The 25,784-nt window shown below is 35.9% G+C and overlaps 2 protein-coding genes across 3 annotated transcripts; one reads left to right on the forward strand and one right to left on the reverse strand.

The window, feature by feature from the left end:
• Nucleotides 1–4,966: 4,966 nt before the first annotated feature.
• Nucleotides 4,967–13,409, forward strand: LOC110097655. Of its 2 annotated transcripts, none has more exons than XM_028699547.1 (3): nucleotides 4,967–5,304; nucleotides 8,204–8,332; nucleotides 12,969–13,409. In XM_028699547.1, exons 1-3 carry the CDS (start codon nucleotides 4,981–4,983, stop codon nucleotides 13,116–13,118), a joined length of 603 nt encoding a protein of 200 aa, XP_028555380.1. In that variant the 5' UTR covers nucleotides 4,967–4,980; the 3' UTR covers nucleotides 13,119–13,409. The 2 variants fall into 2 exon arrangements, with proteins under 2 accessions (XP_028555380.1, XP_020679820.1); XM_020824161.2 differs by lacking the exon at nucleotides 12,969–13,409 and adding an exon at nucleotides 9,239–9,490.
• Nucleotides 13,410–13,692: 283 nt separating this feature from the next.
• On the reverse strand, nucleotides 13,693–19,442 carry LOC110097653. The gene is made up of 7 exons (XM_020824159.2): nucleotides 17,303–19,442; nucleotides 17,001–17,167; nucleotides 16,415–16,484; nucleotides 16,056–16,135; nucleotides 15,921–15,983; nucleotides 14,183–14,259; nucleotides 13,693–14,086 (listed from the first exon to the last, which is right to left on the reverse strand). The coding sequence occupies exons 1-7, from the start codon at nucleotides 17,456–17,458 to the stop codon at nucleotides 13,986–13,988; spliced, it is 714 nt and encodes a 237-aa protein (XP_020679818.1). The 5' UTR covers nucleotides 17,459–19,442; the 3' UTR covers nucleotides 13,693–13,985.
• Between the last annotated feature and the right edge of the window lie 6,342 nt (nucleotides 19,443–25,784).

Here is a 25,784-nt window from a genome sequence, read left to right on the forward strand (position 1 = left end):
AATATCCGCCGGCGGGAAGCCGTTCCTTGCGAAGGCGAACAAAAACCAGATCACCGAGATTGAATAGCTTCTCCCGTCTATGGCTATCTGCATCAAGCTTGTACTTATCATTTGAAGCTTGCAGCTTCATTCGCACATCAGATAAAATTTCTGTGTATTGGTCAGCTAGTACAGATGCGGCTTTGCTCTTGCATTTCGGAATCACTGCAATATCAAGAATCGTATTCGGCATTTTAGTATAAACAATACTGAATGGGCACATACTGGTTGATCGATTCGGCATCGAATTGAATGTAAACTCTGCTTGGCCGAGCAAATCATCCCACAGCTTGGGATGATCCTGTACTATGCAGCATAATAGGTTTCCAAGTGAGCGATTTACCACTTTCGTCTGTCCGTCCGTTTGCGAATGGTACGACGAACTCAATTGAATTTGAGTGTTCAACCGCTTCCATAGTTCCCTCCAAAAGTGGCTAATAAACTTGACATCGTGATCTGACGTAAGGCTTCTAGGAATTCCGTGCAGCCGAACAATTTCCTTAAAAAAAAGCCTTGCAATGTTGAGAGCATCGAATGTCTTTTTACAAGCTACGAAGTGTGCCATTTCAGAGAAGCGGTCCACAACTACCATTATGGAGTCATTGCCTCTGCTTGATCGTGGTAATCCCAACACGAATTCTAAGCTTAAGTCTTCCCAAATTGAATCCGGCACCGGCACCGACAACGGTTGATACAACCCCGTGTTCTGTCCGCCTCCATTATAGCTCTGGCAAACCGAGCACCTCTCAACAAACTTGATTACATCTTTTCTCAAATGAGGCCAAAAAAATTGACGTTGGAGTTGGGAGATAGTATTATCTCTGCCCAGGTGTGCCGCTAAACCTCCAGAATGGGTTTCTTTGATAATTCTCTGCCTCCGGGAGCTGTCCGGAATACACAATAAATTGCCTTTGAATAAAAACCCATGGCATACCGAGTAATCAGCCAACGGTTGCTGCTCAAGCATTAGTGCCAAATTTTTTGGAAATACTCATCCGTGGCATATAATTCCTTTAGGCATTCTAAGCCCGTTAGCTCGGTTTGAAGTTGGGTAATAAGAGCAGCACTTCTACTCAAGGCATCGACGACACGATTTTGTGTTTCGCTTTTGTGTTTTAACACAAAAGTAAATTTATGCAAGAAAATAATCCAACGAGCGTGCATCCGGTTAATATTTTTTCGAGTGTTTATGTATTGAAGAGCTTTATGGTCACTGCATAAGACAAAATCCCGATGTAATAAATAGTGCTCCCATTGCTTCAAAGCTCTAATGACGGAGTACAACTCCTGTTCATACACTGTCCATTTTTGTCTTGACGGGCAAAGTTTTTTCGCTGAGAAACTCAACTGGCTTGTTGTCTTGAGATAACACCGCACCCATTCCCACGGTGGAGGCATCCGTATCGACGGAAAATGGTTTGTCAAAGTCAGGTAGAACTAAAACTGGCACAATAGATAATGCAACTTTGATGGCTTCAAAACTTCCTTGTTGCTCCTCCGACCAAGTGAATTGAGCCTGTTTCAATATGTCAGTAATGGGAGCCATGATAATACTGAACCCTTTGATGAAGCGTCGATAAAAATTAGCTAGCCCATGAAAACTCCGGATGTCAAACAGAGAACGAGGAGTTGGCCATTCCTTAATAGCAATAACTTTCCGCGGATCCAAGCTCACCCCCTCCGCTGATATTATAAAGCCAAGGAACGAAACCTGCTTGGTGGCAATTTCACACTTAGACAAATTTATAAATAGCTTGTTCTGTCTCAAAACAGTAAAAATGCTCAAGAGATGCTGCCGATAATCCTCCATCAAAGCGATGAATACTAAAATATCGTCAAAGTATACCACACATCATTTGTTTAAATAAGGCTTCAATACCTCGTTCGTCAAGCGCATAAAAGTTGCGGGAGCGTTACATAAGCCAAATGGCATTACTTTCCACTCATACAAACCTTGGCGTGTTTTGAATACAGTTTTCCATTCGTCGCCCGGACGAATTCGGATTTGATGATATCCGTTCCATAGATCCAGCTTAGAAAAAATGTTGGCTCCCGACAACTTGTCAAGCATGTATTCCATCCTCGACATTGGAAAACGGAATTTGACAGTAATTTTATTTATGGACCGACTATTTATGCACATCCTCCAACTGCCGTCCTTTTTTGGGACCAGGAGCGTCGGCACTGCACATGGACTAGGACTTGATTGGATCAATTGTTTCTCTAACAGCTCATCAACAATTTGATGCAAGATTTTATGCTCGTTGGGACTCATTTTGTAGTGAGGCATGTTTGGCAAGGTAGCTCCTGGTGCAAGCTCAATCTGGTGCTGAATTGCTCTCATGGGAGATAGTTCCGATGGAAGTTCAGATGGGCAAAGATCAGAGAATTGCTGTAATAATGATTTAATCTCAGCACATACAAACTCTTCCTGGTTTGGACGGTTCTGTTCTGTGACTATTAAAGCCATAATGCATGTAGACTCACGCCAAGTATTGACTAATGCTGATCCCGATACCGCAAACAAAGCAGTTTTGACTTGCTGCTCGTTCACTCGAGGCAGTAATTTTTCCTTTCCATTCAAAGGAATAAGTATTTGCCCGGCCATCATAATTGGCCCCAACATCAAATTGCCATGGCCTTCCCAAAATTAAGTGACACACATCCATTTCGACCACATCACAAAGAACTTCGCTAGCATAGTGACGGCCAATGGAAAATGCAAATTTTCACATATAAACTAGGATGCTCAATTCACTTGATAGTGCAAATTTTTTGATGTTTTTAATTGTAAAGCTTGTACCACAACACGCGAGATGACATTCTTCGTGCATCCGCTATCAATGAGCATATCACAAACCTTTCCCTTGATAGTGCACTTTGTTTTAAACAAAGCATTTCGCTGTGACTCTGTCGGCTGCCGCGGAGCTAACAACAACCTTTGTAACACACAAACAACGACCTCCCCTTCATCTCCTGCTACATCTTCGAGATCTTCTTCTTGACCACCCACTGCACTGTCATCTCCCTCTTCATCTTCGACTTCTAACAGTTGTAACTGAGGTCGAGTCGGACACTCATTGGATTTGTGACCCTGTTGGAAACATCTAAAGCACTTGATATTTGCCGGCTTGGTATAAGGGTTGTCTTTTAATGGAGCCTTATTTCTTTGATAGTTCCTAGGATCAGCTGCTCTTTGCCCTATGCTAGGAGAATGATTTGCTGCAGCCGGTGACATTGGCTTAGCGACCAGAGACCGAACCATAGGATTGCTGTTTACTTCCTTCGGTAAATTGCTCCGAGCTTCTTCTGTGTGACCAATTGCTGCTGTGTCTGGGCATTTGCATTTCGGCCTTAAGTGCGTAGTTCACGGCTTGGGATAACGACCAAATTGTATTTAATCTAATTTATCTTGGATTGCATCTTTCAATCCGCCAATGTATCTCGCCACAATTTGATTTGTCGTCTCATTTAAATTATTTCTAGCATTGAGTCTATAAAATTCCTCCGTATAATCATTCATAGTTTTCGATCCTTGGGAGAAGTGTTGATATTGCACATACAACATTTGCTCGTAATCAATAGGTAAAAAGTGTCCACGCAATAATTTTTTCATTCGAAGCCAATTGCGGACAATACCCTTCCCTTCACGTCTCCTTGATTGGATAACTTGTTGCCACCACGCACTGGCACCCCCTTTGAGCTTACACGCCACATATTTCACTTGTTTTTCAGGATCAATCTCCATATACTCGAAGAAAGTTTCGACTGCTCTTTCCCAATCTAAATAATCTTCAATGTGCAATTTACCATCAAAAAATGGTATATCAAGTTTGACGCAAAACTCACTGTGATTTTTGTCTCTGGGCCATGGACGTCGTCTTCGCACCGTTCCTGGTTCCTCTTCCGAGTCGGAGACCTCCAAGGTATTAGAAATGTCCAGTTCTTCTTCTTCAGATTCTGAAACTTTTGGAGCTAAGTTATTCGGCAGTCATTCCCTGTCTGCGACGAACCCACGCCTCGTTGCCGGTGTGGTTGCCGGCGGTAGCATCCGAGCGGTTTGGTTCCTGTCCAGACGTGCTTGAATCAACCGGAGTTCTCGACGCATTTCGCCAAAGAAACGATTGACATCGGCAGATAGAACTTCTGTTGTTCTCGCCAAGTTGGCATGTTCAACCCACAAGGCTTCAAGGCTGCGATCTTCACCGATGGCCAACCGTTTGCTGCCCTCAGTCATCCTTGCTCTGATACCAAATTATGATGTAGATACCTGCAAGAAGATGGAAACACAGAGAAACAAGCAAGCAAAAATAGAGAACAAAGTTCTGTATTGAGAGATAATATCAAAAACTGCCTTCTCCAAGAGACGCCCTGCAGGTTATAAGTCTCTCACGCTCCATATATTGTAAATGACATAAAACTAAAAAGCTGAAAGATGTACTAAGTAACTAACTATAGTACTAAGATAGTGGAGATTCCACATTCTAACAGATATTAGGAATAAAATGGTAAGTTACTCCTCGAGGTCACATATAAACTAGGATGCTCCGCATCACAAGCCTATACTTAGGTTTTTATCAGACTTCTAAATTGATTCCAATTACAATTATAAAAATTCTGAAATTTAATAAAAAAAATTAAATTTCTATTTCATAAAGAAATTAATTTAAAAATAATTTTCCACTTCTAAAATTAAAAAATAAATTTATTAAAACTAAATATAATAATAATTTATAAATAAGTTTGCTCAATTTTCATATATTTTATAAATGTATTGACCCAATAATTTTACATACTTATTGTTGAAATTTCATTTATTTGTATGGCAAATACTAAAAATTTTATATTTATTTATATAATTTTAAATATTTTATAAATAAATATAAAATAAATTTGCCTAATAATAATAAACTAACGATGGCGACTGAATCGTCGGACCAAATGGAAAGCTGGAAAAGCCAGTCTCCATACCGTCGCGTTTTATTCCTTCTCCTCCTCTGCTTCGTCCTTCCCCTTCTCATCTTGGGAGCGGCGGCGGGGAAGAGAAGAGTTAGCATCCCTGACGATCTTTCCGACGTTTTGGACGACGAAGAAGACGAGGAATGGAAGAAATGGGGGCAGAAGAAGACTCGCTCGGAGGACCTTCTGCCGCCTCCGGACTTCTCCAAGATGAATCCCGCCGAGATCCAGACTGAGATGATGAAGCGACACACGGGCCCTGCCTACGGCTTCGTTAAACTTCGACCTGGCGCCGCTCGCTCCAGGGTTCGTTCGAAATTCTTCTTCTTGTGGTTTCCGGTTTGAGATTCTTTCTTCTCTTAGTGACGATTGCGATGGGTTTTTAGGATTTCTTGGAGAAAGTTGGATTTTTTTAGATATTTTTAGTTTATTGGTGTTTTGGGGATTTTTGTAACATTCCAAGTTCTGGGCTTTTGTGCTGTTAATTATTATTATTATTTCTTGATCGAGGTTTTAAAGCTTAAGTAATAAACTTATAGGTGATCAATTAGGAGAAGATTTATCGTATTCACATTTACCACAAGATGAGGAGGTTTTTGGAACTTCAATGTAGTGAAGTTTTCTTCATTTGAACGAGGAGTATAAACTCTGGCCATGCCTTAGACCATCTCAAACCGTTCGGTAAACAATTAAATGGAGGCCCTCAAACGTAGCAATTGAACGTCATTTACTCCGCCATTTGATCGCAGTTGAACAGACGCCGCACTGTTCACTTGAGTCATTCTTTTCTCTCTACCAAACTTTCCTAAGAATGATGCGAAAGAAACGAGCGATGGTTAGGGGGCAAAATGACGCTCCATTGGAGATGAATCACGGCACTTTTTGGTTTTACTGCATTTTGCAGTGAAAAATGAAAGTTTCGGTTGGAGATGCCCTTAGGATTATGAATGGCCAACCCCTCCTTATATAGGAGTAGGTTGGGGCAACAATTACAAGTAAAAGTGTTGGGATTTCTTGGAAGAAGAGAAAGCTTGAATGTATAGGGAGAGAGGGAGAGGGAGAGGGGAGAATGGAGGTAGAAAACAAAATTCAATGTTTATTTCTTGCCTCATCAAAACAATACAATGCTCCCATATTTAAACTAAAACTACCTGAAGAGCAAAATAGTAAAACTGATAACAACATACAAATAGGACGGTCACCCATTTCTCCTCCGCAAGGAACAACCCAAGAAAAAATCTTCCCGTCGATTGCCACTTATCCTTCGCATGCTTTGGGAGATTTCCGTCTTTATAAGAAGTAACCGCCCTAGGCGAGTCGCCCAATGAAGTCAGAAGTCACCGACTTGGGCTTCGTTTTTTTTTATGTTTCATGAAGCAATTTTTCAATAAAAAATTTTAATTTTTATACTAAAATGATGCTTCAAGAAGCAATAAAAAAACCGTCCCAAACGAAGACTTAGATGAGTTGCTCAATAAAAGCGCGGCTTTAGGAAGTAAGCCGCCTGGGTGGTTGACTTGCTGAAGTGCTTGCCACTTGCTTGCTGAGAAGCCTTCTCAAACTAGGCGAGCTTGCTAAAAACTTCAACCGGCTAGGCTTGAGCGGGCTCTGGATATTTGTATGTACATCTATAATAAATAACATGTTTTCCTTCCTCTGTTGGTATTTCTTTGAAGCCTTTGTCTGGTTCACAATTTGAGTAATTATACTTTTATCTCTTCATTTCATGAAAACGTGCTTTGTTTATGTTGGCACTGGCTAGTTCGTTATTGGGATAGGTGGATTTTCCTCTGATAAAGAAGCATGGATAAATGCATCTTCACTAAGGTTTTGTTTGGGACGGCTTTTTTTCTGCTTCTTAAAGCAATTTTTTGATACAAAATACTAGAAAGCTGTTTTAAGAAATAATAATATAGTCGTTCCAAACGAAGTCTAAGTAGAAGATATCACAGTTTGCCTCAAAATGATTTTTATTTTTTACTTGGTATAAAACTTTGTACATTGGGAAACAAAAAAAGTTTTGTGTGCTTTCTGTAAAAATTATGACAGCTGAAATATACTGTGAAATTCTCAAAACACCTTTAATGAAATTACACATGACTGAGTCTGCATAAAATATTTCCTGATAGGATATTAATTAGGCTCCATAACAAAAATTTCATTTTGTTGCTTGGAATCTAAATCTCCAATATCATCCCCATTCCATGCTGAGTTTACCTTGGGAGGCATCAAATTTTACATTTTCATTGGGTTAGGTATCACATTGGGCACTCTCCAGGGGCGGAACCCCCTTCAGCTTAGGGGGGCAATTCTCCCTCCTAAAAAAATAAAAAAATTCTTTATTATGTGATTCTTTAGATAATTTGTCTCTCTCAATCCATTTTTTTCCTACGTTTTCTCTCAGGTTTTTGTGCAGTTGGCTGTTTTTCTGCTGTGGACAGCAGTTTTTCCTTTGGATCCTCTTGGTTTTGGTGTGAAACACTTGGAAATCCAAGTGTTTCCTATCACGGAACCCCCTTCAGCTTAGGGGGCCAAATGTCCCTCCTAAAAAAATAAAAAAACTCTTTATGTGATTCTTTAGATAATTTGTCTCCCTTAATCCATTTTTTAGTCTTTATTACAAGAGTTTTAGGCAATTGCCTCCTCCACCCCCTCCACCTAAAAGTTTTAAAGAGAATTCATCATTTTATTTATTAATTTGAATTCCAAAAATTATAGGTCAAACCCCGCCAGGGGACGCTGCCCCCTTGGACCCCAATATATCTGCAAAGCGTACGACGATCAAGGATATGAAGAAATAGGGGTTGAACCAAATTCAAGGCAACTCCAACATACATTTTGTAGAAATTAAATGATATCCAAATTCAAGGCAACCAAATTCAAAGATATCTTTAGCGATCATTTTCTTTTTGTTTCTATTATTTTTGTCACTATTCACCCATTTTCGTGTAGTGAAGGGTCGAGCCAAATTCGAGGCAACACCAACAGTTATTCCCTTGACTCCAACCCAATCCTTTCACTCACAAGCCTTGTCTAAATGGGGAAGGTGTTTAGGGGATGGCCTTCCCTAGTTTTATTTATGATTTTTCTGTTCATGTTTCTTCTTTTTTGCATGTTGCGTCATGGTTAATAACTTTGCCAAGAATCTTACTCATAAGAATACCAGCTTCACTTGTGCTTGTACTGACAATCTCTAAATACCTAGGATGATGTGCCTGTGATTGCAATGAGATGGAGCAATCTCATCAAAACTGGTTCAGTTGAGGCTAGGTTCATGGCTGTTGATCGGCATACTATAATGTTCACAATGGAGAGGGGCCAAGACTTAAAAGAGGTATTTCTATCCCATGGAATTGGCAGTAATGTTTACTTTTTTTTTTGCAATTTGAATTTCTTTATATATTGTTTTTTTCATATATGCAAGTATTATAATGAATTTGATCATTTAATGTTTATAAGGTATGAATTTATGTTTCTTTTGGGATGGCAGCCTGAACAAAATACACCATGAATGGAGTGGTGTTCGGGCATGCGATGGGTGGCTTTCGACCCAAAACATTAAGAAACAAAAAAATTTCATTCTCAACAATGTTCGAAGGTGTTGTTGCATCGGCTATGATGCATTGATATTTTATAATAGCAGAGTGAAGTGTCTGACACTTGCAAGATAGAACACTCACCTAACACGTATGGTGTGTGCTAGAGTCATGTTTCAAACGTGTTTGATGTATGTCGAACATGTTCAATAAATAAATAAATGACATGTTCATATATATATATAAGAATTATGCCAAAAATTAGTATACTTTCTGGAAAAATGAAACTTTCATAGAAGAGAAGCAAATAAAATGCTTTCAAAAAAATTCTCGTAGAATCGAGAATGAAATTCTCATTCTGTCCATGCTAGATCATGAATTAGTAACTGCATCCAATATACGAAAAAAAACCCATTGTTTCGAACTTTGTCTTTTTGGAATGTGATATTTACAGAATCCCCATGAATTGAATCAAACCTTATTCCATGATATGTCTCATGTTATATCATGATAAGCTACTTTTCCCTCAAGAGAAAAGCAAATATATGAAGACATTATGCAGGAGACTCCATTAGAAGAAATAGGTCCCAGTTTCTTTCCCTCCACCTTATTATCTTGCTATAATATCTTCTATGGGTTATTAGTATTTCCTTGATATGGATACTAACATTCTTTCTTTTTTTTTCATACTTTCTTTCTGCTAGTTCAAAGAGTTTGTTCTAAGTCAGCCTGAGGCATATGAAATGAAGATAGGGGAGCAGGTACTTCGCAGACCTGGAGACCCTCCTCTTGACCAAGTTATTGAGAAGCTGAACAGAGAGAAAGAAACAAATCATTCAAATGATGAACTATAGTTTGTCTATTTTTCAAATTTCTTCTTACTTCCATTGTTAGTCTGCTAATCCCCCTTTGTTCTTCAGATGGTTTGAAGCCAGATGTGGGCTTTTTGCCATCTAGGAAAGGCTTGTTGTAAGAGAACTCTCATTTGTTCTGGATTGAGAATTGCTGAAGATATTTTTATATCTTCTTTCACAAAATGTTATGTTTCTGCTATATTTTTTTTTTTTAATTTTCTTTTAAAACTTTTATGATTGGATTTTCTTCATAATTGAATATGCTAAAAGAATTCTGTGTAATATATTTTGATATTTGAATTGTAATTATATTGAATAAAATATTATTATATATATTTTTCATATGATACAATCTTTTTCAAATATATATATGAAAATCAGTTAACATAAATGTCCAAATATTGTTAAATATTTTCCTTAAGTATATATTAATGAAACATTCATCAAATGAAAACAATCAAAAGAGAACATCTAATAGTGCTGAATAGCTTAGGCTTAGTTGGGCTATAAATTTGAGCAATATGTATTATAAATTTGGTATATATATATATATATATATATATATATATATATATAAGAATTATGTCAAAAATTAGGATACTTTCGAGGAAAATGAAGCTTTCATGGAAGAGAAGCAAATGAAATTCTTTCATAAAAATTTTCGTAGAAAGGAGAATGAAATTCTCATTCTGTACATGCCAGATCATGAATTAGCAACTGCATCCAATCTACGAAAAAGACCCCATTGTTTTGAACTTTGTCTTTTTGGAATGTGATATTTACAGAATCCCCATGAATAGAATTGTTGCGTGCTAGAATATACGCGGCGGTAGTGTTTGTAAATTCACGTCCGAGCATTGTACTAGTATTCAGTGAAAGAGCGTTGAACTTCAGAAACAGTGAAGCAAAACCAGAGAGAAGAATAAAAGCTGGAAGAAGAAGACAGTCATTTTAGATGGCTGTCATGTATTGCTTAAGCTTAAGATGCTACAGTAATACAACTTTTATAATGGAATGCTAAATGATTAAAGTAGCTGCTGTAGCCGCCTTGCCAGACATCATGTGAGACCAACTGAGTTGTTGCCAGAGAGAGCGACTAAGCCGTTGCCTGAGTCGTTGCCAGAGGGAACGACTAAGCACAGTGATAGTGAGTCGTTATCTATGCAAACGACTAGTGTGCGGAAAATGAATTGGTTTAACACCCCCCCGCAAGATAACAATTCAGGAGGAATTGATTAACTTGTCCCTCAATGCTGTGAATCGTGTAGCAGGCAGAGTTTTAGTAAAGATATCAGCGAGCTGGTCTTGAGATGAGATGTGGTGTTCAATCAGATGCTTCACAGCAATGCAGTCACGGATGAAGTGATAATCTACTTCAATGTGTTTGGTTCTCACATGAAAAACAGGGTTGTTTGCCAACGCAATGGCGGAGATATTGTCACAGTAAACTGGTGTAGCATCATCGGAAGAGATGTTAACCTCTTCACTACAGAGAAGTGCATAAAGTTCATCCAATCCAATGGGCTCAGCTCTGGTTTGGATAGCCGTTTTGAAAGCATTATATGATTGAGGCAGTCCATTGAGAGTGTAGAAGATGACATCTTCAGTCTCAATGGGCGCTCCAGCAGAGGCGATAGCATCCACACGTTGCTTGATGTCAGACAGATACTGAAACATGGTTTTATCCTGCATTTTAAGATGGTGTAGTTCATTTTTGAGCTGGAGTAGACGAGAGCATGTAGAGGCTTGCAGGCGATGTTCCAGAGTATGCCAAATGTTCGTGCAGGTGGAGAGATTGAGCACATATGGCAATAACGGCTGAGAAATGGCGGAAAATAGAGCAGCAACCAAGTTTTGATCTATTAAATGCAGGAGAGATATTCGGGATTCACTGAGAAGGAATCTGCTGAAAGGTGTTTGGGGGGCGGACGTATAGAACCGTCGAGGTATCCGGTGTAGCCATTGGCGCCAAAGATTTTTAAAACTTGGGATCGCCAGATGGGATAATTTGAGGCAACAAGTTGTACATTTAGTACAGACTTGATATTTGACATAAGGAATTTTAGCTGTGGTGGGATAACCGGTGCAGTAGGGGGTGCAGGGGAAGCGGTGGTGGGCATCATCGGCACAGCTGCCGTGGATGATGCTTCGGTGTTGGCCATGAAGTCGACTTTAAATGGCGAGCGAAGGTGTTAGAGAATAACCCGCTCTGATACCATGAAAGAGCGTTGAACTTCAGAAACAGTGAAGCAAAACCAGAGAGAAGAATAAAAACTGGAAGAAGAAGACAATCATTTTAGATGGCTGTCATGTATTGCTTAAGCTTAAGATGCTACGGTAATACAGCTTTTATAATGGAATGCTAAATGATTAAAGTAGTTGTTGTAGCCGCCTTGCCAGACATCATGTGAGACCAACTGAGTCGTTGCCAGAGGGAGCGACTAAGTCGTTGCCTGAGTCGTTGCCAGAGGGAACGACTAAGCACAGTGATAGTGAGTCGTTATCTATGCAAACGACTAGTGTGCGGAAAATGAATTGGTTTAACATTCAGCACACAAACAGAAAAGAGAATATGAACACCATAATTTTTACGTGGAAACCCCAAAAAGGGAAAAAATCACGGGGTCTCGCCCAGTTGTAAAGTTCCACTAGTGTTTGTTTGAAGTACAAAGGTTGATCCGTCTTACAAATCAAGACGATCAGTTTACAATCAACTTCTCACAAAGTTACAAAGTTTTACAAATTCCCGGCGTTTCCCGAAAATTCGGCAGAGTTCTGGCGTCTTCAGGCGGCGGGAAGAGCTCCGGCGGTGGTCGACGAGGAGCTTCTTCCTTCTTCTCTTCTTCTTCTCTCTCTTCACTTCCCCCCCCCCCCCTTTGTGAAGAATGAGGGCTCTATTTATAGATTTTCTGGAGTGACATGACTTGTAAATAGGTATGAGATCAGGGGCGAATAGGGAGTGGTCGAATGGACGGTTGATGTTGAACCCTTCGATCACGCACCATTTGTTGGACATTTGAAGGCCTTAATGATGTTGGATTTCTTCGATCTTGGGTTCGTTGGATTCGTCTCGTCGAGCCGTTCGATTCAAGTATAAGCTCGTTAAAATCGGAGACCGTTTGGTAACTCAAATTGTGGTTTGAACCTTCCAACAGCGCTTCGGGTGCTTGATTTGGGCTCATTTGGCGAAGGATTGAGTTGAATTTGGTGTCGTTGGGTTCATAATTCTGAGACGCTCAGTTTGACTGTAAGCTCGTTGAAATCGGAGTTCGGGTGCTCCCAAAATTAATTTTTGAAGTTTCCGGCTTGAGTTTTGCCTCGAGATTCGTGCCGATCAAGATAATTTTTCTAGAATATATCAAGAATCAAACCTTATTCCATGATATGTCTCATGTTATATCATGATAAGCTAGTTTTCCCTCAAGAGAAAAGCAAATATATGAAGACATTATGCAGGAGACTCCATTAGAAGAAATAGGTCTAGTTTTTTTCCCTCAATAGTGAAGCAGTGTTATTATTAGTATTTCCTTGATATGGCTACTTAACATTCTTTCTTTTTTTCATACTTTCTTTCTGCTAGTTCAAAGAGTTTGTTCTAAGTCAGCCTGAGGCATATGAAATGAAGATAGGGGAGCAGTTACTTCGCAGTCCTGGAGATCCTCCTCTCGACCAAGTTATTGAGAAGCTGAACACACAGAAAGAAACAAATCATTCAAATGATGAACTATAGTTTGTCTATTTTTCAAACTTCTTCTCACTTCCATTGTTAGTCTGCTAATCCCCCTTTGTTCTTCAGATGGTTTGAAGCCAGATGTGGCCTTTTTGCCATCTAGGAAAGCTAGGCTTGTTGTAAGAGAACTCTCATTTGTTCTGGATTGAGAATTGTTGAAGATATTTTTATATCTTCTTTCACAAAATGTTATGTTTCTGCTATAGTTTTTTTTTTTAATTTTCTTTTAAAACTTTTATGATTGGATTTTCTTCATAATTGAATATGCTAAAAGAATTCTGTGTAATATATTTTGATATTTGAATTGTAATTATATTGAATAAAATATTATTATATATATTTTTCATATGATACAATCTTTTTCAAATATATATATGAAAATCAGTTAACATAAATGTCCAAATATTGTTAAATATTTTCCTTAAGTATATATTAATGAAACATTCATCAAATGAAAACAATCAAAAGAGAACATCTAATAGTGCTGAATAGCTTAGTTGATAAAAATTTATAAGTTATTATTCCAATTTTATATTTAAATCTTGACAACATATTAAAAAAAAAATGCTAAAAATAACGACAAGCAACCAACTCTCTGTCTGAATTAATTATTATGTGCGAATGCCAAACGTTGTCCGCAAATTAACTAGAATCTGCCTCATCACCTTTTCGCTTGGTACTACGGCTTGGCATCACTAACGTGGTGCATTCTGGTTGATATCCGGACGATGTTTTGTACTCGGTCTCCGTACATAATAATTTTTCATCCGACTGTCCATGAACAATTACAAATAACATTTTTATTAATTTTTTGGAAAAAAACAGTTGCTTGAGACCCATATACTGTTAAATTCAATAATTAAGAGCTTATTTCAACTTGCTGCTGAAATCTGAAAGATCCAGCAGCTGAATTCGAGAGATGCTTTTTGCTTCTTCCCTCTCCTTCTCAGTATTGTACCCCCATCTTCCTGTTTGAAGATTAATAAATTTGGTGAAAAAAGCTTGCAGGTCATCAATGGCAGTTGCAAGGAAGTGGGAAAGAAGAGGAAGATAAAGAATATTACCTAGATATAAGTTCCATCCATCCAATGCCGTCTCTTTAATGACATTTTTTAGAGTTGTAAGACGATCTTCTACAAAACTAAGTAAAAAGGAAAGCATATTAGCAGAATTAGGGCTGCAAGCGAACCAAGCGTTTGACGAGCTACTCGATGCTCGGTTCGATTAAAGCGCGATTGTGATCGTTTAACTAACTAAACAAACAAATTTGAACAACATTTTAAATACTCGATCCTTAAATAAACAAACTTGAACACTAATGTGGTCGGTTAATTTATGTTCACGAACAACATCATTTGAAGTTCATGAACAAGCTCGACATTAAGCTTGAAATGCAACAGGTAAGTTTCATTTAAGAATATATTCATATAGATTAAATTATATTTTCATTTTAAATAGACAACTACTTTTATTATAAATTTAATTTTCTGAACAAAAGACATTTCACATTTGTTTATGTTTGCTAGATTGTTTGTTTAAGATGTTCATGAACAAATTTAATATTTGTTTGTTCAATAGATTGTTTAATAAATATGTTCATGAACACAGCTAGTTAATGTTTGTTTGTTTAAAGCTCGATAAGCATTAAACGAGCCAAACATGAATCGAACATGAACCAAACATGAACACCCTTAAATTAAAAGAATTAAACATGAACACAAACAATAAAGCTCGAATAAAACATGAACCGAACTTGAACAAGCTAATAATAAACGAACTCAACATGAATACTCGCATACTCGACTCGACTCGGTTCGTTTGCAGCCCTAAGCAGAATGAACTTGACTGGTATTGTTTTGTAAGATTGTAGTAAGTTTTCAAAGCATAAGCAGGTTAGTCTATTGATGGTTTGAATATTGTGATGATTTGCACAACCATCAGCTTTAAATTGATTGAGATTTGCCATCAATATGTCAAATAGCTAAGGAGGTTTTTCAGCAAGATTATTTAGTGGAAATAGAAAATGATCGAATCAGTTCCCAGAGACAAAAGCTGTGTTCATTTTGATCTTAGGAAATTTTTATTGTACAAATTGATCCCTCAATTTAACGTATTTGAATCATTTTGTCCTTCAACATGGCGCCTCCTTTTTATAACTTTAACGATCAGATTTTAGAATAAAAAAAAGTTGGCATCAAAATGAGCACTGACATCATATCCAACCAAATTGCATACCATTGCATGTCATCCGCCATTTGCTGCTTTCAAACTCCAAATCTCACGTCAAAATTGGGTAGGTGAACAGTGCGACGCCAATATTGATATTGGGCTGTTCACCCTATGCCAAAAAATGTGGGTTGCCGAATTTGCCGAAGACGAGTATGAAAGAGGAGAAAAGTGCGCGAAAGAGGAGAGAGATTGTTACCTTCACAGGAAGCACGCGAAAGAAGAAAAAAATACAGTTATATTGGAGATGAACTATGGCATTTTGAAGTTTTACTACATTTTAGAGTGGAAAATGAGTTTTTCGGTTGGAGATGCCCCGAATTGCCATTTGTTTCATCAGAGAAATTGGATTTTTAATTTAAGAGAAATGGTTCAGTTTAACTCTCAGTTTATAACATTTTATTTTCATTCCACCATCATGCGGTTAATATATAAGGTAACTATGTTGTCTAAGAGAAGTAAATGAGGAATAGATGTTGAATTTCATTCAGTTCAACAGTACTTCCTAAAAATTAGCTGCAAAAACAAATTATAAAATAACTCATACATTTGCATGGAGAAGTTTGCGGAGCTTACTGAAGCTTTAAGCTCTGATGCTCTGGCATTGCTTGCAGCTTCTTTAACACCTCAACCTTTGGGCTGAAAGGAAAAGGAAAGAACAAATATCATAATATATAAGATCAAAATCCAACCCCAAATTAATTAACTAACCCTGTCCCCAACCCATAAATTCTCTCAGCTGGAATAGTTACTCCTGCTAGTTTCCTTAATAATGCGTCAGCAAATCGGCTCTGGAAGAAGCAGAGTAAGCTAGAATCATGTACTCTTTAAGGCAGCACAGGATTTTGTATCAGTAAATCAATAAATTCATCTTACAAAATTTTCTGCACATATAAAATTATGAAATATTATACTTGTGATGTCAAACATTACAGATTTCTAGGCGAAAAGCAGCTCTTATATTTTCTAATAAATAAATGCTAACTGCAGTCATATTCAAGTTGCAGGCATGATTTGACAAAATCGTAGTAAAGATAGAAGAAAAAGTCTATGATAAGATGGCAAAATACCTGTTTTGTTGTGACAATATAAACTGCAGAGCTCGCAAATCTTAAGGCATCTGCTATTCCTGGATAAAATCTGAAGACAACTTTATGTAAATCATAAAGGAAATGCAATTATATTAGCGATATTAAGATACTTGCTCCACTAGAGTCAAATAGGGATTTTTTATTTGATTTTTGGTTCATTTAATATCTAGACGCAATTTAGAGAACAGGATATTATATACTTTAGACCAGAAGGTAACACTGTCATTGGCAGGTCCCAAGTCTTGGATGAGAAAAGTGGAGGGTTGTGTTAGGTAGTCGACATCCAGCATAAAACTTGTCGAATAATCATGACAACCCGGTTAGGAAAATAGTAGTATTAGATTTGACTTATGTTAAAAAAGGTAGAAGTAGACCTAAAAAGATTTGGATAGAAAATATTAGAAATGATATTTTTTTATTAGATTTAAATGAGAATTTGACTTTTAACAGTACGTAATGGAGAAAAATGATTTATGTAGCCAACCCCACGTAGTGGGATAAAGGCTTGATGATGTTGATATTGTTGTTGTACTGTAGACCATAAGGATGAACATTAAAGCAGTACCTGTTAGCATCAATCCAACCTGATAGATCCTTATCCATCCATTCATCACGAACATTTCCAAATAAAGTGATCAACTCTCTACTCTCCTCATCCCATTCTTTCATAATGACAGGTTTCAATTCTGACCACTTCTCCAAAATAGTTTCAACAGTTAGTCCCTCTGCAACCTTGAACATAAAATAAGTGAGAGTTTCAGGGCAAATATATATTTTTTCTTAGAATAGTTTCTGGTTCATGGTGTGAATCAAAGGAAAAGATACTAATGAGTCACGATAACACTATGTTAAATTTAGTGTACTTACAGAAGATTTACGAACAAATGGTTTTTGAATCTCCAATAGCAATCTGACGAGCAACAAATTTTCATAACCTGTTTCAACTACTGGACGCAGCTGACAGAGCGGAAAGGAAATAATGAAATATTTATTCAGTAAAACGATGCCGTCAAGCAAACTCATACTGCAACTAAATTGTATCTGCAAGATAGCAGAAATATCAGTCTTTTTAGCTTTCTGTTTAGCAGTTTTGTCATTTATTGTGCTGTATAATGCTGTGTTGTGCTGTCCAGTAAAAAAGATGATCGATTGATGAGATCAAGTTAAAACTGTTGTCTTCAATTATTGTAAGAATTGTAGCAATTTGATATAACTGCTGCGATACTAATATGAGTTGATAGAATGATCATAATGGATATATTATGAAATTCATATACTATAATATTATATCCTCATCATAACAAGTCTGTAATTCACATTTTGTCAATGTCATAACCAAATACATGGACAAGCTTGATCGAGCTTATTAAGATTAAATGCACTTTGAGTTATATTAAATGTGCTACATGTTACAAATTGGTATATACCATGGATAGATATGATTTCATTATAGGATTTTTTTTTTAATTGATCAGATTAGTAATCTTGACATGAATATAACTCAAACTGGATACATCTTTAATCACTTTGTGTGCATCATTAGTTGGAAGGGCGGGTTGTCTTCAACCTACAATTGCTTTATCCGCTAAACAGATCAAGTATATTAGACTTGCTAAAGTTATTAAATAAGCTATTTAGTTGAGAGGTTTTGAAGACTTGGGTTTACACAAATATTCTTCTAGTATGTTATGTGACAATTAAATTGTTATTCACTCTTTTTATTTGAAAGTGAAATTGTTATTCACTTAGCCAAATACTTGATATATCCTGAGAGAACTAAGTATATTAATGTTTTATATCACTTCATTAGAGAAAACATTGAATGTGGTGCAATTCCAATTCAAAAGATCCACCACGCAAAGAATAATTCTGTCGACATGCTTATTAAGATGATCATTGTTCTCAAGTTGAGGCAATGTTTGAACTTGATTGATTTGAGTAGTTGTTGATGCCCTTTGGGTGAGGAGGAGGTTAAGGAGTTTTGGTGATTCTTAGCATAGATTCTATATTTTTCATACTTTCACTAGTCGGGACAAAAGCTTGATGTTGTTGTTGTTGTTGTCACTAGTCGGGGCATTGCCTTTCTCAGCAATAAGTAGACACCGAAGGTATCATCTTCTAAGATGCAACTTCATCTTCTTGGCAGCCAGTGGTTTTCTTATAGCAATCAAACAGTTGGCTGACAGAAAGAGAGAAAAAGAGTAATGTTTGGAGAAGGAGAACTATTATAGATTTTGGTAATTATGAGAGTTACTTTTAACATTTTCTTGTTAGGTTCTCATAAGGTTTATGTTAGACCGATCCATTGGACCAGTCCAGCTGATCCACACGGGACCGGCCCAGGCGGAATAGAGGCGGAAGTTCTGCCTCTCCTGTACCTGCCAAACGAGCTGCCGATTACAGAAAAGCTGTTTAGGAAAGATTTTTGAGGGAGTTTGGAGGAAAATTTGAATGTAGGACTATTTAGAGATTTCCTTTTGGATTGTATTTATTAAATAGTTTGTTTTCCTAGGGTTAGGACATCTTGAATTTGGCTGAAAGTTGAGAACTCTTAAGTTTAGGTTTTTGGGCTCTAGCGGTGTCTAGAGATTTGGAAGAGATAGATCCTCCTCTCGAATAGTGGATCAATTGTATATTGTTATTTTCTTTCCGTTAGTTTGATTATTCCAATAAAAACTACTATTTTTTTTTGTTTTTCCTTTGTATTGATTAATCGTTCTCGCTATTGTTGTCAAGATTGTTAGGTTTCGCTTGAGATCTTCAAGTGTTTCCTAACAGTTTCCTTCATAAGGAACTTGCTCTCTTTGTTTTAGTCGGATTTGATCTCCTCCTCCTTGCTAGTTTTCTATGAGGAGGATTTGATATTTGCTTTGATATTCCTCTTATTTTTTACTCTTTCATATATTTTAATAGTGAATATTTTTGCCTCCTTCACTATGGATATAAATAATTCTTAACCAAACCACATAAAGTTGGTGTTCTTATCTTTATAGTTATTTATTTTGTTCATTATCATATTTTGTGTATACTATTTCTCATTTTATATTTTATATTTATTTTTAATCATATATTTTGTTTTATCTCCAACCGATCTTCATTTCTTACTTTACATTATTTAAAATAAATAACCTAATTAAAAAAGTAATTATCTAAAAATATTTTAAAATTTTAAAATAATGCATTTATAAATTATTAATTTTTAATTATAAATAATAAAGATCCTACACTTAATAACTTACACTTATTAACCTAATTTTCTGAATTTAAAAAAAAAAAAATCGTCGGTGAACAGTGCGACGAATGGCAGACGGCAAACGAGCCTTAAGCGTTCGGTTGGAGAAGACCTAAACTTGGCACAACGAGCCCCACAAATTGACTATAAACTGAAACTTCCTAGCCCTAACCCAAAGAACACGGCCCGGAGATGTCATTGAAACAAGGTAACAAAATGGATTTACAGAGATGGAGCGGAACTTCAAGCAGCAAAATAGCAGTATATATATATGCCTCCTCTTTTTTATTTTTCTTCTCTATTTGTTCTTCTTAGCCCCTTCTTTCTCTTTTTAACGAAGAATAATGAATCTATTTATAATATTTTGAGAGTAACATTTCTAATAAATAAGGATGAGATCAAGTGCATGTTGTAAGTGTTTTGAATGAACAACTGATATCGATTCTTTTGATCATAGATCATTTATCGAATATTTGAGTACCTTAATGATGCCATAATTCAACCATTTTGGACTCGTTGGATTTGTCTGGTCAACTCGCTCGATTCAATTATAAGCATGTCATATTTGGAAACTGTTTGTTCATCCAATTTCCTTCCAAAGAGGTTTTGATCGAGTCTACGAGTTGGACATATTTGGGCTCGGATTGAGTCAAATTTGGTGTCATTAAATTTGTCTTTTCGAGCCGTTTAGTTCTACTATAAATTTATTGAAATTAGAGTTTGGATGATCCTAAATTTTATTTTGGCAATTTCTAATTTTATTTTATCTCAAAATTCGTGCCCGGTCATGATTGATCCTTTTGATGATATATCACTTCTAAATTAGATTCTATTAATTATATCATTTGGTATGTTGATAAGATATGGATGATGATGAAGCACTCTTAAATTTCTAATGTTAGCCAAAAAATGTTTATCTATTAAAATAATTATAATCAACAACTAATGTATTTAATTATAAATTATTTGAAAATTATTACACTTTCAAATAGAAATTATCATTCCAAGTAGAGTAGGTGATTATTTGAGAAAAATTTAATGCATGCAATTAATATTTATGAGAATGAATAATTTTGATCTTATATTTTAAAGGTCAGAGTTTCTGAATCTAATTTTGCGCTAGTTTCAATAATTTTTTTGTGCTAGAAAGCTATTTTTTATGACAGCATTCAAAATATTATTTTTATTAAAAATGCAGCTGTCTCAATAGATCCTTAAAATTACAGTTATACTTTGGTGTAGTTTGACCCTACAATTATAAAATTTTTTAATTTATTTGATTGATGATCATACTTGGCTTCGTTTGGGATGACTTTTTTTGCTGTTTCTTAAAACAACTTTTTAGTAAAAAAAATTAATTTTTGTATTAAAAAATTGCTTTGAGAAGCATTAAGAAAGCGATCTCAAATGAAACTTTAATCAATGTCTTATTGAGATTATAGGGAACTCAGTGAATATGACATGCATGCATTTGGGGCTCTTCTAAGGACCAATTTTAATTAGATTTTGATTATGCTTAGTATTAACTTTTATGTTGAATTTTGTTCATCTTGAAAAGCAAAGCATTTTGTTTGTTTTGCATATTTAGAAGAAGATGGGAGCTTTCTTTTTCTAATTTAACTTTGTAGTTGTTATTTTACATAATCTTCAAACTAAAGTTGTTATTATTTATTATATTTTAAATTGTGAATTTAGTGTCGGATTCTTGATTTTGGCTCATTTGGGTTCGGATTGAGTTGAATTTGGTGTCTTTGGGTTCGTATCTCCGAGACGCTCAGTTTGACTATAAGCTCGTTGAAATCGGAGTTCAGGAGCTCCCAGATTTAATTTTTGAAGTTTCCGGTTCGAATGTGCTTCGAGATTCGTGCTTGATCAAACTAATTTTTTGAGAATATATCAGGGTTTAAATAAAAAATTATTTATTTTTTTTATAAGACACAAGATAAAATTTGAAGAATATTCTAATACAAAATACATCATAATATCATAATTGTTGCGTCCAGGAGTATTCGCGGCGGTAGATAAATATAAAGTTTATCATCTTAGCGTTGTACGAAAATCCGGCACGCAATCAGATAAGAGAGAGGGTCTAGCATTTATGAGACACCAAGATTTTTACGTGGAAAACCCCTGAAAAGTGGGAAAAACCACGGGGTCTAGCCCAGTTTGAATGAATCCACTAGTATTGCAGTCGATTACAAATGAGGCCCTTCCTTGGGAGAAGGCATTAGCTTGATGTACATTTTATAGAGTACATTACATGATATGAATATAAAGAATCACTATTGACATGTTTTTTTGGTAGGGAGGATCGTAGTCGGCAGGCGACGTAAGTCAGGAGGACCGTAGTCGGCGGGCGACAGAGGTCGGAAAGACTGTAGTCGGCGGTCGACGTGAGTCAGGAGAACCGTAGTAGGCGGGCGACGGAGGTCGGAAAGACTGCAGTCGGCGGGCGACATAAGTCAGGAGGACCGTAGTCGACGGGCGATGGAGGTCGGAAGGACTGTAGTCTGACGACGAAGACCAGAAGGACAGCGTCAGGTAGAAGTCCAACAATGGAAAGAAATCCATCTTCGCATAGACGTACAGCAAAGTCCGATAACTAGTAGAAGTCCGGCGTCGGGTAGAAACTTGGCGAAGAGTGAAGGTCCGACATCAGGTAGAAGTCCGACGTCTGTTGGTGGCAAAGGAGAACTCCGGCTTCACTTGGGCGGAGTTTCGGCGTCAGGAGGGAACTTTATTGCAAATTGGGAAGAATTTCAGCATCACGTGGAAGTTGGGAAGAATTCCTGCGTTCTCCCAAATATCACGCAGAATCCCGGAGTGTTCGGGCGGCAGGACGAACTCCGGCGGTGGTCGAGGAGGAGAGGATTCTCCTTTTCCCCTTTCTCCTCTTCTTCTCCTCTTCTTCTCTTCTTCTTCTCTCTCTTCACTTGAGTCCCCTTTGTGTAGAATGATGGCTCTATTTATAGTTTTTTTGGAGTGGCATGGCTCATAAATAGGTGTGAGATCATGGGCGAATAGGGAGTGGTTTGAATGGACAGCCGATATTGAACCCTTCGATCGCGCACCGTTTGTTGGACATTTGAAGGCCTTAATGATGTTAGAATTCAGCGATCTTGGGCTCGTTGGATTTGTCTCTTCGAGCCGCTCGATTCGAGTATAAGCTCGTCAAAATCGGAGACCATTTGGTAACTCAAATTGCGGTTTGAACCTTCCAACAGTGCTTTGAGCCCTTGATTCAGACTCATTTGGGCTCGGATTGGGTCGAATTTGGTGTCGTTGGATTCGTATTTCCGAGACGCTCAGTTTGACTATAAGCTCACTAAAATCGGAGTTCATATGCTCTCGAATTTAATTTTTGAAAATTCCGAACTGATTTTGCCTCAAGATTCGTGCCCAATCAAGATAATTTCATGATGACGTATCAAATACAATAATAATAATAAATGAAATGATAATTCTGTTGAAGGTATGTAAACTAAAGGCACATTAACAAGATATATAAAAAATAAATAAATAATAGAAACAGGAGTATGGTGCTACAGGTCAAGGAAGTTAAAATCATAGGCCTGTGTCAATTAATTTTATTGATAATGGTCTTGAAAAAAGCTCAGATCCTATAATAAAAAAAATTTTACAATATTTGCACTTGGTTGTTTTGACTCTCACTCATACTTAACCATAAAAGTTATATAGTTTGTTTGTTAATTCATCCATGTATGACAATTTTAATGCTAAAAGAGAAGCTGTAAGAGACACCAAAGTGTCTTCTGGAAAAAAACTCAAAAAAAGAAGAAGCATGATTACAATCGATTACAAATGATGCTCTATCTAGTGAGAAGATATTGATACAATATAATAAACATAAGCTATCCATAATAGATTTCATAATAGAGTCTAGAAGAACATTATAGCAGGAGATCTATCTTCAAGAGACCAGTTGTTATTTGTTTAATCATTCGTCTTCGAGAAGAAGAAACAAGAAACCAAGAATTAATACTAACATAAATATTGATGTTGACATAAATAGATTTCATAAATATTGGTATTAACGACATGCATCAATCTAATAGATGAAAGCTCTTCTAACTTCAACAAGCTAATGTGTAATTTATTTTGTATCAATACCTTCAATTGTAATCAAATATCAATACCAATGAAATAATTTTGACTAGGCCATGCCTCATGGTTTTTACCTTTTCTATGTTTTTTCACATAATAAGTCTAGCACCCATTATAATTCTTGCAGCCCCTTCTTATTTTTATGATGTTAAGATGTTAAACTCTCTATTTCTTTACTTCCGTGAATGTTCCAACACACCATAATATGCATGTGTGATTTTCTCTAACACTAAAAGTATTTTGAAAAAGTTTTATCAAAATATTATGATTAAAAGCACTTCATATTGAATTTTAAAATCATTAATTTTATCTTATATAAAATATTTTATATCCACAACCATCACATGAGGCCTGTGCAGATCTACTCAACTAAACTTCCAAGCTATCTTACATCAAAAGTAGATTAAATGATGTGGCCTCTACTATTTCTTCTATTACTATAAGAAAATCGTCCATTACCGATAGATTAAATAAGTTAATTACAATTTCTTCTATCACCGCAGAAAACTCATCCAACCAAAATAAAATATTAAACTTAAAAATTAATTAAATAAGTTATTAAATTAACAATTAATTAAAATACTTTATTAAATTAATAATTAATTAAAATAAACTATAAAATTATTGATTAATTAAATTATGAATATATTATTTTTTTAGAAATTATTTAAAATCCACCAAAAAATACCAGCAAATTTATTGAGGTCGGAAAATTCGCCGGAAAAGCTGTCTCATTGTATTCCGTCGAAAAACCACGAAAAGGTGACCATTAGAAATCCCTAAAAAATTTCGCCAATAATGAGTGATTTTTTGTAGTGTATTTGACAAATTCAATAAATTAATTATTTCCTTATTTTTTGTTTCATTTAGCCTATGTATTAAATTGACATTCATTATGGATATTAATTCACATTCATTTCTTTGAGCCTATGTATTAAATTGGCATTCATGATGAGTGTTAATTTACTTTCCTTTCTTTCAGTCTATGTATTAAATTGATATTCATGATGAGTGTTAATTCACTTTCCTTTCTTTTAGTATATATATGTATTAAATTGATATACATGATGAGCGATAATTCACTTTCCTTTTCTTCATTATCTTGTATCTATAACAACCCGAACCCGACCCGTTTTTCAAACTGATCGATTTTTGGAACCCGAACCTGACCCGTTTTGAAAATTCGGTCGGTTTGGTCAAACCCAAAATTTTCGGGTCGGATTTGAGTCGGGTTTTTGTGTCTTGTCAAATATTGACGCCCCTAATTATAAGCATGTCACATTTGGAAACCGTTTGGTCATCCAATTTATGGCTTGAACCTTCCAAAGATGCTTTGAGTCTACGATTTGGACTTATTTGGGCTCAGATTGGGTTAGATTTGGTGTCATTAAATTTGTCTTTTCAAGCCGTTTAGTTCTACTATAAATTTATTGAAATCAGAGTTTGGATGATCCCATATTTAATTTTGAAAATTTTTAACTTTATTTTGTCTCAAGATTCGTGTTTGATCATGATTGAACTTTTTGATGTTATATCACTTCTAAATTATATTCTATTAATTATATCATTTGGTACGTTGATAAGATATGGATGATGATGAAGCACTCTTAAATTTCTAATGTTAGCCAAAAAATGTTTATCTATTAAAATTATAATCAACAACTAATGTATTTAATTATAAATTATCTAAAAATTATTACACTTTCAAATAGAAATTATCATTCCAAGTAGAGGAAATGATTATTTGAGAAAAATTTAATGCATGCAATTAATATTTATAAGAATGAATAATTTTGATCTTATATTTTAAATGTCATAGTTACAAAATCTAATTTAGAGAAGAATATAGAATATATATTTTTAATATATCATATGATATAATATCACATTATTCATTGTAATCCAAAGATTAAAAAAATAATATGTGGATTGAGTTTCACTAATGTTTATGATTTTTTTAATTTTTGATTAAGCACATACAAAGTATAAAGA

Source organism: Dendrobium catenatum, unplaced genomic scaffold, assembly GCF_001605985.2.
Source record: "Dendrobium catenatum unplaced genomic scaffold, ASM160598v2 fragScaff_scaffold_1338, whole genome shotgun sequence".
Taxonomy (NCBI): domain Eukaryota; kingdom Viridiplantae; phylum Streptophyta; class Magnoliopsida; order Asparagales; family Orchidaceae; genus Dendrobium; species Dendrobium catenatum.